The sequence below is a fragment of the Molossus molossus genome, unplaced genomic scaffold (assembly GCF_014108415.1).
Source record: "Molossus molossus isolate mMolMol1 unplaced genomic scaffold, mMolMol1.p scaffold_m16_p_21, whole genome shotgun sequence".
NCBI lineage: Eukaryota > Metazoa > Chordata > Mammalia > Chiroptera > Molossidae > Molossus > Molossus molossus.
Window position 1 is genome coordinate 29,698,915 of NW_023425357.1, and position 12,403 is coordinate 29,711,317.

The 12,403-nt window shown below is 43.5% G+C and overlaps 1 protein-coding gene across 2 annotated transcripts in view; it reads left to right on the forward strand.

Annotated features, from left to right (window-relative positions):
• Window positions 1-3,976: 3,976 nt before the first annotated feature.
• Window positions 3,977-12,403, forward strand: part of TMEM231 (transmembrane protein 231) — a 42,748-nt gene continuing 34,321 nt past the window's right edge. For both annotated transcript variants that reach the window (XR_004961170.1, XM_036275765.1), the window contains exons 1-2: window positions 3,977-4,135; window positions 4,243-4,412. Coding sequence is in view for 1 of the 2 variants with exons in the window: in XM_036275765.1 (XP_036131658.1) it covers window positions 3,997-4,135; window positions 4,243-4,412 (309 nt within the window). In the remaining variant the exon portion in view is untranslated. The remainder of the gene's footprint in view (window positions 4,136-4,242; window positions 4,413-12,403) is intronic.

Below are 12,403 nucleotides of genomic sequence, written 5' to 3' on the forward strand. Positions count from 1 at the left end.
CACAAAGAGACCCCTTAACCTTAACAGGCAGAGGAACTAGAGGTGACTGTCAGACTCCGAGAATTCCCCTGATAAATGAGCATGAGATGGGCTTCTTTGGCAGTCAGCTTGAGATTCAGCAATCACAGCATAAGCTCTATGTGTCATCTGCCTGAGCCTTCAGGATCTCCAGTGATGTCATTCCTTTCTTCCCAGCAAAGTCATCAGGGCAGTCTGCTCTAGATCATCCATCATATATTATTTATGAGCTGGTGAATAGGTAACAAGAATATTCGCTTAATTGGGCACATGATCCTTGCCACATGCCTGTGATTATGATACATCTGAAAGGCCTGTATGTTTAAACATTGTCCATTCATCACTCCTTACAGTTGAAATTCCTGACGATTGCTGTGGAATCTAACTTCATTCTAAAATTATTTTTGTTATTTTAAAATTGTATGTCTGAGCAACCAAAAGTTTTTTGTTTGCTTGCTTGTTTTTGTTTTTTATTTTAAATCCTCACCAGAGGATATTTTTCCATTTATCTTCAGATAGAGTGGGAAAGAGAGAAACATCGATGTGAGGGAGACACATCAGTTGGTTGCCTCCTGCACAACCCCAAGCAGGACTGGGAACTGAACCACAACTGAGGTACATGCCCCTGACCAGAATCAAACCCGCAACTCTTTGGTCTGCTGGCCAACGCTCTAACCTCTGAGCCAAAACGACCAGAGCTACCTGCTTGTTTTTAATGAAGTAAAAAATTCTTTTAATTTTATACCAAAAAGTATTGTTGTTGTATATAGGAACACTGTTCTAGGTGTTGGAAAAAAACAATGAACAGGACAACTCTGCTCTCATGGAGTTTATATTCTAATGAAACAAGGCAAAAAAATAAATGTCAGATAATGATAAATGTGTTTAGAAAAATAAAACAGGGTTGGTGACTATAGAGTGATGGTGTGATAGAATGCTAATTAGATAAAGTGGTTGGCAAATCTAGGAGCACGAAGGAAACTTTTGGCTGGAGCTGAATAAACCAGGGCAAGTGTGTTAGGAGATGAGATAAAAGAGATCTAGAACAAACAGTTTTGACCTTTAAATTCCATGCTAAGCAGAGATGTGATGTGATATAACTTTCCTTTTTAAGTGATCAGGCTAGCTTCTTTTTTCTTTTTGTCCTTTTTAAACTTATCTTTATTGTTGAATGTATTACAGATGTCCCTCCTTTTCCCCCCCTTGATCCCCTCCTCCCTACTCCTATCCCCCTCCTGCTTTCCCCACACTATTGTCTGTGTCTATTGGTTATGCATATATGCATATAAGTTCTTTGGTTTTTCTCTTCCTGCCCTTCCTCCCACCTTCCCTTTGAGGTTCATTAGTCTAACAACCAATTTGTACTTCTTAATCCCTTCATCTTTTTCACCCAACCCTCCCCCCCAATCTGGCAACCAATAAAAAGTTCTCTGTATCTATGCGTCTGTTTCTGTTCTTGCTCATTTTGTTTGTAGATTCAATTGTTGATATATATGTATTTATTACCATTTTATTTTTCACATTTCCTCCCCTTCCTCCTCCCCCTCCCCCTCCTCTCCCATCAACATTTCATATAAAACTGGTTTGGTGGTGATGAGCTCCTTTAGATTTTCCTTGTTTGAGAAACTCTTTATATGGCCATCAATTCTAAATGATAGCTTTGCAGTAATCTTGGTTGTAGGTCCTTGCTTTTCATCACTTTGAATATTTCTTGCCACTCCCTTCTGGTCTGCAAAGTTTCTTTTGAGAAATCAGTTGACAGTCTTATGGGAGCTCTGTAGTAGGTAACTAACTGCTTTTCTCTTGCTGCTTTTAAGATTCTCTCTTTGTCTTGAAACTTTTGCATTTTAATGATGATGTGTCTTGGTGTGAGCCTCTTGGGGTTCATCTTGTTTGAGACTCTGTGCTTTCTGGACTTGTATGTCTGTTTCCTTCACCAAGTTAGGGAAGCTTTCTGCCATTGTTTTTAGAGATAGGTTTTCAATTTCTTGCTCTCTCTCTTCTCCTTCTGGCACCCCCCATGATGCAAATGTTGATACACTTGAAGTTGTTCCAGAGGCTCCTTACACTATCCTCATTTTTTTTTTATTATTATTCTTTGTTCTGATTGGGTGTTTTTTGCTTCCTTGTATTCCAAATCGATGGTTTCCTTCTAGGCTTCACCTACTCTACTATTGATTCCCTGTACATTACTCCTTTTTTTTTTTTTTAATCCTCACCCAAGGACATTTTTTTCCATTTTTTGTTCAGGTAGAATAGGAGGGGGAGAGAGAGAGAGAGAGAGAGAGAGAGAGAGAGAGAGAGAGAGAGAGAGAGAGAGAGAGAGAGAGGAGAGAGAGAGAGAAACATCAATGTGAAAGGGACACATCGAGTGGCTGCCAACTGCACGACCCAACCAGGGCCGGGGACAAACTGCAACCGAGGTACGTGCCCTTAGCGGGAACTGAACCCGGGTCTCTCCAGACCACAGGCCAACGCTCTAACCGCTGAGCCAAACTGGCTAGGGCTGGAAACATCTATTTTAGAATCTTATTTTAATGGTTATCTAAATAAGTGAAAGTCATCTGCTAAAAGCATAGATACAATGTAATGTCAGAATCATAACACAAGCTTTAAGAAATACAACTATTCGCCCTGGATGGTTTGGCTCAGCAGTTAGAGCATCAGCCAGCAGACCAGAGAATTCTGGGTTCAGTTCCCACTAGGAGCATGTACCTTGGTTTCAGTTTGTCCCCAGCCCCAGTTAGGGTTGTGTGGGTGGCAACCAGTCTATGTGTCTCTTTCATATCGATGTTTCTCTCTCTCTCTTCCCCCCTCTCTTCCTCCTGCTCTCTCTGAAGATAAATGCAAAAATGTCCTTGGGTGAGGATAGAAAAAAAAAAGAAATACAATTACTGTATTTAAGAGTTGGTGGCTACCCTCAGAAAAGCCTTAAAGCACGAATGAGTAGTACTGGACCAAATGTAAAAAGCATCTTTTGACTGATGACATTGTCATCTTGGACTATGGTAAGGACCCTGGATAGTTTTTCCAGATGAGCAGGTCTTGACCTCTCTCTGTTTGTCTGTGTTAGGATCTCTACTGTTCTCTTCATCTAAAAGCCACTTCTAGGTTGCCTTCAAAATAAGGGCATCAACTACTGGACTCCACTATGAGCACAAACCTCACACTCTGTCTTGGCACTGTAACGCGATCCTTCAAGGCCTTCTGATGAACTTGGATGTGAACCATGGTTTTTTTAAAAAAGAGAAAATGAAGTACATTCGAAATACTGGTTTGGGGCAGGGGGTGGGAGCATTCAATTCAGTGATGAGCTAATGTTATCTTTGAGGAGGATCACAGCTTCCCCTAAAACCAGTAGACGAACTTGTACCCAATACAAGGCAACAATAAGTATAACACAGAGAACTATGTAGTAATTATTCTTTATCCCACGAAGAACCAGATTTGCGTCCTTTTTCCATGTCTATGCTGCTATGGAGTATAGTGAAAGCAACAGGAAATTTGGGAGACAAAGGGACCTGAGTTTGGTCTTAGGTCCAAGACCACGGACACATTTATGTTGTGTGCTTTCCTTCAATGTAGGGTGTGCTGGCACTGGTTGGACTTAAGAACCATTAATTCATACTTAATGAAATACACATAAATATTTACTTTGAGTCAATTTTATGAACAATGTTACTTTACACAAATATTAACACGACAGCTGCGATTTTGGTGCAGAGAAACACCGTATTTCCACTCAGCCTTTGGGAAAACGCACAAAACGCTAAGGGGAGGTCTACCGTCGCAGTGGGTACCGCCCCTAGTTAGCTCCACCCCTACCAAAGGCCCCGCGTCCTTGCTATTGGTTCCTTTCATTGCGCTGTCGGTTGCCGTGGAGACCAAGGTTATGGCAACCAGGGGAAGCCAAACTTGCTCGTCTCTCCCCTATCGCCAAGGGGTCTGGGGTGTACGGCCGCCCTCCGCGCTGCGCTCATGGCGCTCTACGAGTTCTTTTCTCAACCAGTCGAGCGCGGGTACCGCGCGCGGCTCTGCTCCAAGGCCGCGCTGTTCCTGCTGCTGGCCACCGCGCTCACGTACATCCCGCCGCTGCTGGTGGCCTTCCGGAGCCACGGTGAGCCTTCCCCTGGTCGGTGCGCACCACGGCTCCCGCGGGCCCGCTCCCTCCGCGCCCGCCTTCCTGACAGCCTCCCCACCGCCTTCCCGCCCTTTTCACCTCAGGTTTTTGGCTGAAGCGAAGCAGCTACGAAGAGCAGCCGACCGTGCGCTTCCAGCACCAGGTACTGCTCCTGGCCCTGCTGGGACCCAAGCATGGCGGGTTCCTCGCCTGGAGCACGTTTCCCGCCTTCAACCGGCTGCAGGGAGATCACCTGCGCATCCCGCTCGTTTCGGTGCGTGGTTCCTGCCGGGGCCTAGCTGCCCACCCGGACTGGGCAGGGGCAGGAATAGGGGGAGGGGCAGGGGGCAGGGGGCAGGGGGAGGGCGGCCCGGCCTCGGGGGAGCCCAGCTTAGGTCTTGAGGGTTCTCGAGCCCACGGTACATTGTGTACACAGGTTCAGTGGCCTGAACATATATTTAACTTCCTGGGGAGTACATCTCTTGTTCCATTCGACTTCCCCAAGCTGTCCACAACCCCAAGAAAGTTAGCCCCTGCTGGCAGCGTGCTTCCTGACAGCGTCCGGAGGCCTGCGGCTGCCTGTTTCTAGCCCACGCCATTTCCGTGGGCCTGGCCTGATGGAAAGGTGGTCGTGAAAGTGCCTTTATGATTCGTGAAAGACGAGCGGTGTGCTTGTTACAACCCCTTAGTGGCGCTGCAAGTGTGCATCCGAATACTAGGAGTGGAAAGAGCAGGCATTTTTAGACGGACTTGACACTGGGAAGCCAAGGCCCTGATTGGCTAAGCAACCTCCCCGGAATGGCCCTCCCGCCTCCCTGGGCTTGTCTCATCCATGCTGCTCGGTCCTGCAGCTGTCCAGTAATTTAGTATTTGGTTCAGGTGAGTGCTGCCTTTACAGGCACTCCCTTTCCATTCATTTTGTGAAAAGATTTTCCTTTAGAAGTATGAAAATTCTGGTTTCCTTCTTCCAAAGTTGAATCTGTGTAAACATCTCTGAGATGATTGGCCTGTAAGCCAAACTTGTGTTGCTGAAAAACAATTCAGATTTTTTCCAGCAACTAAATAAAATGGAAAAAAAGTTAAATCTGATTAGGCATATGAATAACAACAAACAAAATATGATTCAGCCCTTTCCGGTTGGGCTCAGTGGTTAGAGCGTGGGTCTGCATACCCAAGGGTCACAGGTTTGATTCCCCATCAAGGGCATGTACCTGGGTTGCAGGTTCAATCCCCGGTGGGGGAGGCAACCAATCCTGTTGTGTCTCTCTCACATCGATGTTTCTGTCCCTCCCTCTCCCTCTCCCTCCCTTCCAAATCAATGGAAAAATATCCTTGGGTGAGGATTAACAAATATATATATAATTCAGAGTTACTGGTATATATAATGACAAAATTAAAGGCTCAGTTCGGTACATGTATCAATACTTGTTAACCAACCTTGTTCTTTTTAAGATCTACAAGGTATTTCATGATATGAAACAACTGCAAAGGATTTAACCAGTTCCCTGTTAGTGGATATTTTATTTGTTTCCTCTAGTAGAACATTGCAGTGAACAAGATTCTGAATAAACATCAAATTGTAAGAAATTTCAATAGAAGCTGTTTGTTGAAATAGTATAATAGAAAACTAAGCAAGCAAATAAGATACTTATTAAGTCCAGAAAAATAAAAAGTAAGGAAAGAATGTGAAAGGTAATCAGAGTTGTGAATATAATTTACATAGTCAAATGTGAGTAATTCTACTGGTAAAATGGGAAGGGTGTGTGTGTGTGTGTGTGTATGTGTGTGCACGCGCGCGCGCATGGTGGTGCTAGAGGGTGAGTGGAAGAAAATTAAATCTTTATCTCTCTCTCTCTTTTTTTTTATCCTCACCTGAGGACATTTTTTTTGCATTTATCTTCAGACAGAGTGGGAGAGAGAGTGGGAGGAAGAGAGAGAAACATCCACGTGAGAAACACATCAACTGATTGCCACCCACACGACCCCAACAGGGGCCAGGGTCAAACTGCAACTGAGGTACAGGCCCTCAGCGGGAACAGAACCCAGGACTCTCTGGTCTGTGGGCTGACGCTCTAACTGCTGAGCCAAACTGGCCAGGGCTATCTCTTTTTTTTTTTTGGTACGTGCCCCTAGCAGGAACCAATCCCAGGACTCTCTGGTCCGCAGGCTGACTCTCCAACCACTGAGCCAAACCGGCCAGGGCTATCTCTTTTTTTTTTAATTCTTTCTTTATGTTATTTGAGAGAGAGAGGAAGGGAGAGGGAGAGAGAGACAGAAACACCGATGAGAGAAAACATAGATTGGCTGCCTTCTGCATGCCCCCAACTGGGGATTTGGCCCACAATCTGGGCATGTGCCCTGACCAGGAATGAACCAGCGACCTCTTGGTGCATGGGCTGGTTGATGCTCATCCACTGAGCCACAATGGCCAAGCTAAATCTTTATCTCTTCTGGTGGGAAGTCAACAGAGAATGCCTGAAATGAGTTAAAAACATTTGCCGTGGGGGTGGAAGTCTGCTGGGTTTTGAGACTTTTATTCTTTTTTTTTTTTTTTTAATCCTCACCCGAGGACACCCTTCCATTTTTTTGTTCAAATAGAGCAGGAGGGAGAGAGAAGAAGAGAGAGAGAGAGAGAGAAACATCGATGTGAAAGGGACACATAGAGTGGCTGCCACCTGCACAACCAACCCCTGGCCGGGGACAAACTGCAACAGAGGTACATGCCCTTAGTGGGAACCAGACCCAGGTCTCTCCAGACCGCAGGCCGACACTCTAACCGCTGAGCCAAACCGGCCAGGGCTCTGCTGGGTTTTGTAACAAGCATTATTGAACTCTCATTCTTTAAATGATCAGAAATTTTAAATTGATTTTAAAAACAGAACTGGAGTAGGAGACAAATTTCTTTCAATAGCTCCTTACTAATTATGGCATGTTGCCCATTTTTATTCTTATTTGAGATTATAATGCTTCTGAGGAGGGGTGACTGAATCAGAGGTCAGTATTGAGGTATGCTACCTTCCATGTGCATATGTTTCCTTTCCAAACGTGGAAATAAAAGTGTTTTTTGTTTTTTTTTTAATTATTCCAAACAAACATTTAGCTTGTTATTCATCTTTTAGGATAGCATTCCCTGCCTTTCCAATTTTGAGTAGCAATTTTTTGTTGTTGTTTTGGTTTTGGTTTTTATGTCTGTATATTTCTGTCATACTCTTCTGGTTACTTGAGTCTAAGAAATAATGAAAACTTAAAATAATTCTAAAAAGAAGTATATAGCATTAGGTTTTACTTATTTGTTCTTTTCACTTGTTCATCTACCACAACTGGTGGATTCCCCAGTAGGACTGCTGGTTAACCTCTTATCTTCTGTGACCAGAAACTGCCCTTGAGAGCATGCCCATGTTCCCCTGCTTCCAGTGTGTGGGTGTTCCAATTTTAAATCTGCAAAGCTAAGACTACCTCTTATTTTTATGGTGCCTAGAACTAGTAATCATTTTCAGTGTGGGACAGTTGTACACTGTAAAACACAAAACCAGATCTCATTTTTCTTAGTCTTTTTCCCCCGCTCCGTTCTAGCCCAGTGTGTATAAGTAATTTATGACTTTGACATCTACAGTTTTTCTCAGTAATTGATTTGCTTCCTTCCTGGCTGAGCTCAAGGATTTCTTATTCCATATCTTATACTCTTAACCCTTATTGCAACAAAATTCTTTACTTTTCTAACTCTGAACAAAAATTTATACTGACTACAACCCATCTGAGAAACTGCCCGGGAAGCCGAGGAAGCAGTAGTTTTAGATCAAGGTTTGAGCAAATGCTGGGAGGTGACTTTTCTGTTGGTAATTTGGGAAAATGCCGCAAAAGTCAGAAAAGACCCTGCTTCTGCTTTGGTCAGCTCACCTTGTACAGCGTCTCCCTATGTTTTTCATGCTTTAAAAGTTGAGTTTTTTTGTTTCAAATGAAAGAAGAAAGAAGCACAGATATGCCCTGGCTGGTTTGGCTCAGCAGTAGAGATAGTAAAATATTATTTTAATCCCTGAGAGCCTGTGGACCAGTGAGTCTCAGGTTTGATTCCAGCCAAGGGCACATACCTCAGTTGTGGTTAGTCCCCGGCCCTGGTTAGGGTCGTGTGGGAGGCAACCAGCGGATGTGTCCCTCTCATGTCGATGCCCTCCCTCCCACCTTTCTCTGCCTCTCTCTCCCTCCCACTCTATCTGAAGATAAATAGAAAAATATCCTTGGGTGAGGATTAAAGAAAAAAAGAAGCACAGATATATATTTTCCCTCAATGACCCTGACTTGGCTCTTTAAGGCATTTGTGGACCCAGAGAATATGGGGGCTGTAGACTGTAGGGGGACACAGGAAGATAAGTGGAGAGTCCATGTATCTGAGGCACCTTATTTATTTATTTTTTTACATCTCTGAAATCAGAGTGTCTTCCTGTCTATGGTATTTTACAATGCCGGTGGCCAGGAGACAGGCTTGGCACAATCCTCATTGCCTACACACGTGCAAACATAAAAAATGCCAGCAGTAAAAGTTGCTGAACGGACATCAGCAACATGAAAGAAAACCCCAGAGACAGTAGTAAAACACTATTGTTATTTTCAGCTTTACTGAGGTATAACTGACAAAATACTAAGATAGTAAAATATTATATTAATCCCTAAGAGCCAAATGGAGAGTGGGTAAGTGAAGATTCAAGAGGCATTTCAAAATATGCTAACTCTGGACTTCTGGTTAAGATGGCATCGTAGGTAAACGCAGTACCCTGTCCTCCCACAACCACATCAAAGTTACAACTAAACTACAGAACCGTCATTCAAAACCACCTGAAATCAAGCTGAATGGAAGTCCTACAACTATGAAATTAAAGAAGCAGCCACATAGAGACTGGTAGCAGGGGCAGAGGTGCAATGGGCTGGTCCCACACCCATGTGTGGCGGATAAAAATCAGGAGGATACCTTAGCTGTGAGGGTCCTCCCTGAGGACTGAGGAGTTCCCGTCCCACACCAGGCGTCCAGCTCAGGGTTCCAGTGCCAGGAAGAGAAGTCCCCATAACTGGCTGGAAAAACCAGCGGCACCTGAGGCTGAGGGAGGCTGAGGCTGCTGGAACCCCAGGCAGCTCCTCTTAAAGGGCCCGCGCACAGATTTATTCAGACTCGCCCCCTCCAGGCTCCAGCATGGGGGAGGCAGCTTGAAAGGCACCAGAGACATATGGGGAAGAACTGAGTTGTTTGGCATTGGAGTGAGGGCTGGAGAGACAGCTTTCTCCTGGATAGACTTGCTGTCAGAGGCCTTCGTTCCTTTGGTGAGCCCTTCCCTGGGGCAGCAGAAAGCCGCCATATCTGGGACTCCAGCAACCTGGCTCGCACTATTTGCCCTGCCCTGGTGATTCCCCAAGACCCCGCCCCACCCTACTTTCAGGCCCACCCAAGCTGTTGCAAGTTGCTTTACCATAGGATTGACCTGTCTTGGATCTTGCTTCAGTTTTCCTAAATTCTTTCAAACCAGCAGCATCTGGTCTCAGCTAGCGCCATACCTCTCATTAAGTAATACATAGAAACAAACACAGGGAGGCAGCCAAAATGAGGAGACAAAGAAACAGGTCCCAAATGAAAGAACAGAACAAAACTCCAGAAAAGAACTAAGCAAAATGGAGATAAGCAACCTAACAGATGCTGAGTTCAAAATACTGCTTATAAGGATACTCAGTGGACTTAGTGAGAACCTTAGTGAACTTAGTGAGGGCCTCAAGAGCATAAAAAAGGACCAGTCAGAAATGAAGGAGGCACTAAGTGAAATAAAGAATAATTCACACAGATTCAATAGTAGAGTAGGTAAAGCCAAGAAGGAAACCATCGATTTGGAATATAAGGAAACAAAAAACACCCAATCAAAATAACAAAAAGAAAAAAGAATCCAAAAAAATGAGGATAGTGTAAGGAGCCTCTGGGACAACTTCAAGCGTGCCAACATTCGCATCTTGGGGGTGCCAGAAGGAGAAGAGACAGAACAAGAAATCGAAAACCTTTTTGAAACAATAATGGCAGAAAACTTTTCTAACTTGGCAAAAGAAACAGACATACAAGTCCAGGAAGCACAGAGAGTCCCAAACTAGATGAACCCCAAGAGGCCCACACCAAGACACATCATCATCAAAATGCAAAAGGTTCAAGACAAAGAGAGAATCTTAAAAGCAGCAAGAGAAAAGCAGTTAGTTACCTACAAGGGAGTTCCCATAAGACTGTCAGCTGATTTCTCAAAAGAAACTCTGCAGGCCAGAAGGGAGTGGCAAGAAATATTCAGAGTGATGAAAAGCGAGAATCTACAACCAAGATCACTCTATCCTGAAAAGCTGTCATTTAGAATCGATGGCCATATAAAGAGTATCCCAGACAAGAAAAAGTTAAAGGAGTTCATCACCACCAAACTGTTATTATATGAAATGATTAAAGGTATTTTTGAAGAAAAAGGTAAAATATATGAACAAACAAAATGGAATGAATACATATCTATCGACAATTGAATCTACAAACAAAATGAACAAGCAGAACAGAAACATTCTCATAGATACAGAGAAATTTTGTTGGTTGCCAGATGGGAGGGGTTGTTGGGGGAATGGGTGAAAAAGGTGAAGGGATTAGTAAGTACAAATTGGTTGTTAAGAACCCAGAGAGACCTGGGTTCAGTTCCCGCTAAGGGCATGTACTTCCATTGCATTTTGTCCCCGACCCTAGATGTATTGTGCGGGTGGCAGCCACTTGATGTGTCCCTTTCACATCGATGTTTCTCTCTCTTTCTCTCTCTCTCCCTCCCATTCTATCTGAATAAAAAATGGAAAAATGTCCTCGGGTGAGGATAAAAAATAATAATAATAAAAGCTCTTTCAATAAATACTCTTAAGTTATTAGAAACATTGTGTCATAGTTTAATTGGAATTTTTTCTTTCTCACTGTTACATAAAATCATGGTACATTTTATAATTGATGGTATCTTAAATTCATTGAAATATAGGTAGCAAGGATTTGATGAGTCTAGGAGCCCTGAAGTAGAGGTCCCTACTTTGCACGAGACCCAAAGACTAATGCCAGCCTCTTTCCTTTCTTCTCCAGTTCTAGGCATGGGAGCTGCTTCCTGCAATTTCCCTCTCTGGGTTATCAGAGCATTCCCTTTTGGGATGTGTGTTTTATTTTACTTTTTTTGATCCTCACCTGAGGACATTTTTTTGCTTTTATCTTGAGAGAGGAGGGAGAGAGAGGGAAACATCGATGTGTGAGAGACACATCGAGTGGTTGCCACCCACACAACCCCAACCAGGGTAGGGGACAATCTGCAATCGAGGTACATGCCCTTAGCGGGAACCGAACCCGGGTCTCTCTGGTTCCTGGGCCTACACTTTAACTGCTGAGCCATTCTGGCCAGGGCAGCATTCCCTTTTTTCGTTTTTATTTATTAATTAATTAAATCCTCACCCGAGGACATTTTTCCATTTTTTTTGTTCAAATACAGTGGGAGGGAGAGAGAAACATCAACGTGAAAGGGGTACATCGAGTGGTTGTCACCCGCATGACCCAACCAGGGCCGGGGATAAACTGCAACCGAAGTACGTGCCCTTAGCGGGAACCGAACCTGAGTCTCTGGACTGCAGGCGACCGCTGAGCCAAACCAGCCAGTGCTCTTTTTTCGTTTTTAGTCCCCTAATACCTATGTTACTAATTATCCCCTATACTAAATTCCCTCTGTTAGAATAACTATTTAGTTTCTGTTTTCCTGTTGATACAGGTAGACTGATATGCGCTGACTAAATCCAATGATGCCTGTATTTATTCTATCTAATATATTAGTATTGATTTAACATATTTGTAAAGGATTGCATTCTTTTAACTACCAGAAACCCTTGAAATTAAGGTTCTTGTGGGTTATTATAGAAGGAGCACTGAATAAAAGTCAGCAAACCTGAATCCTAGCCCCAGTTCTGTCATTGGGCTCCATACTCTCTCGGCTTCAATGTAACTGTTTATCTAAAGAGCATGATAGTACCTACGTCTCTAATTATTACTATTATTAATAAGAATATCTCTCTCCTGGGATATGCAGTGGGATCCGATGGAACAATCAAGGGATATAAACATTGTTCCAAATCGTATTTATGCCTTATAGAAATAAAGTGATGGTGTGATTTATGAATTATCTTAGACACACCAATTTTATTTTATTTTATTTATTTTATTTTTATTTTTTATTTTTTTATCCTCACTGGGGG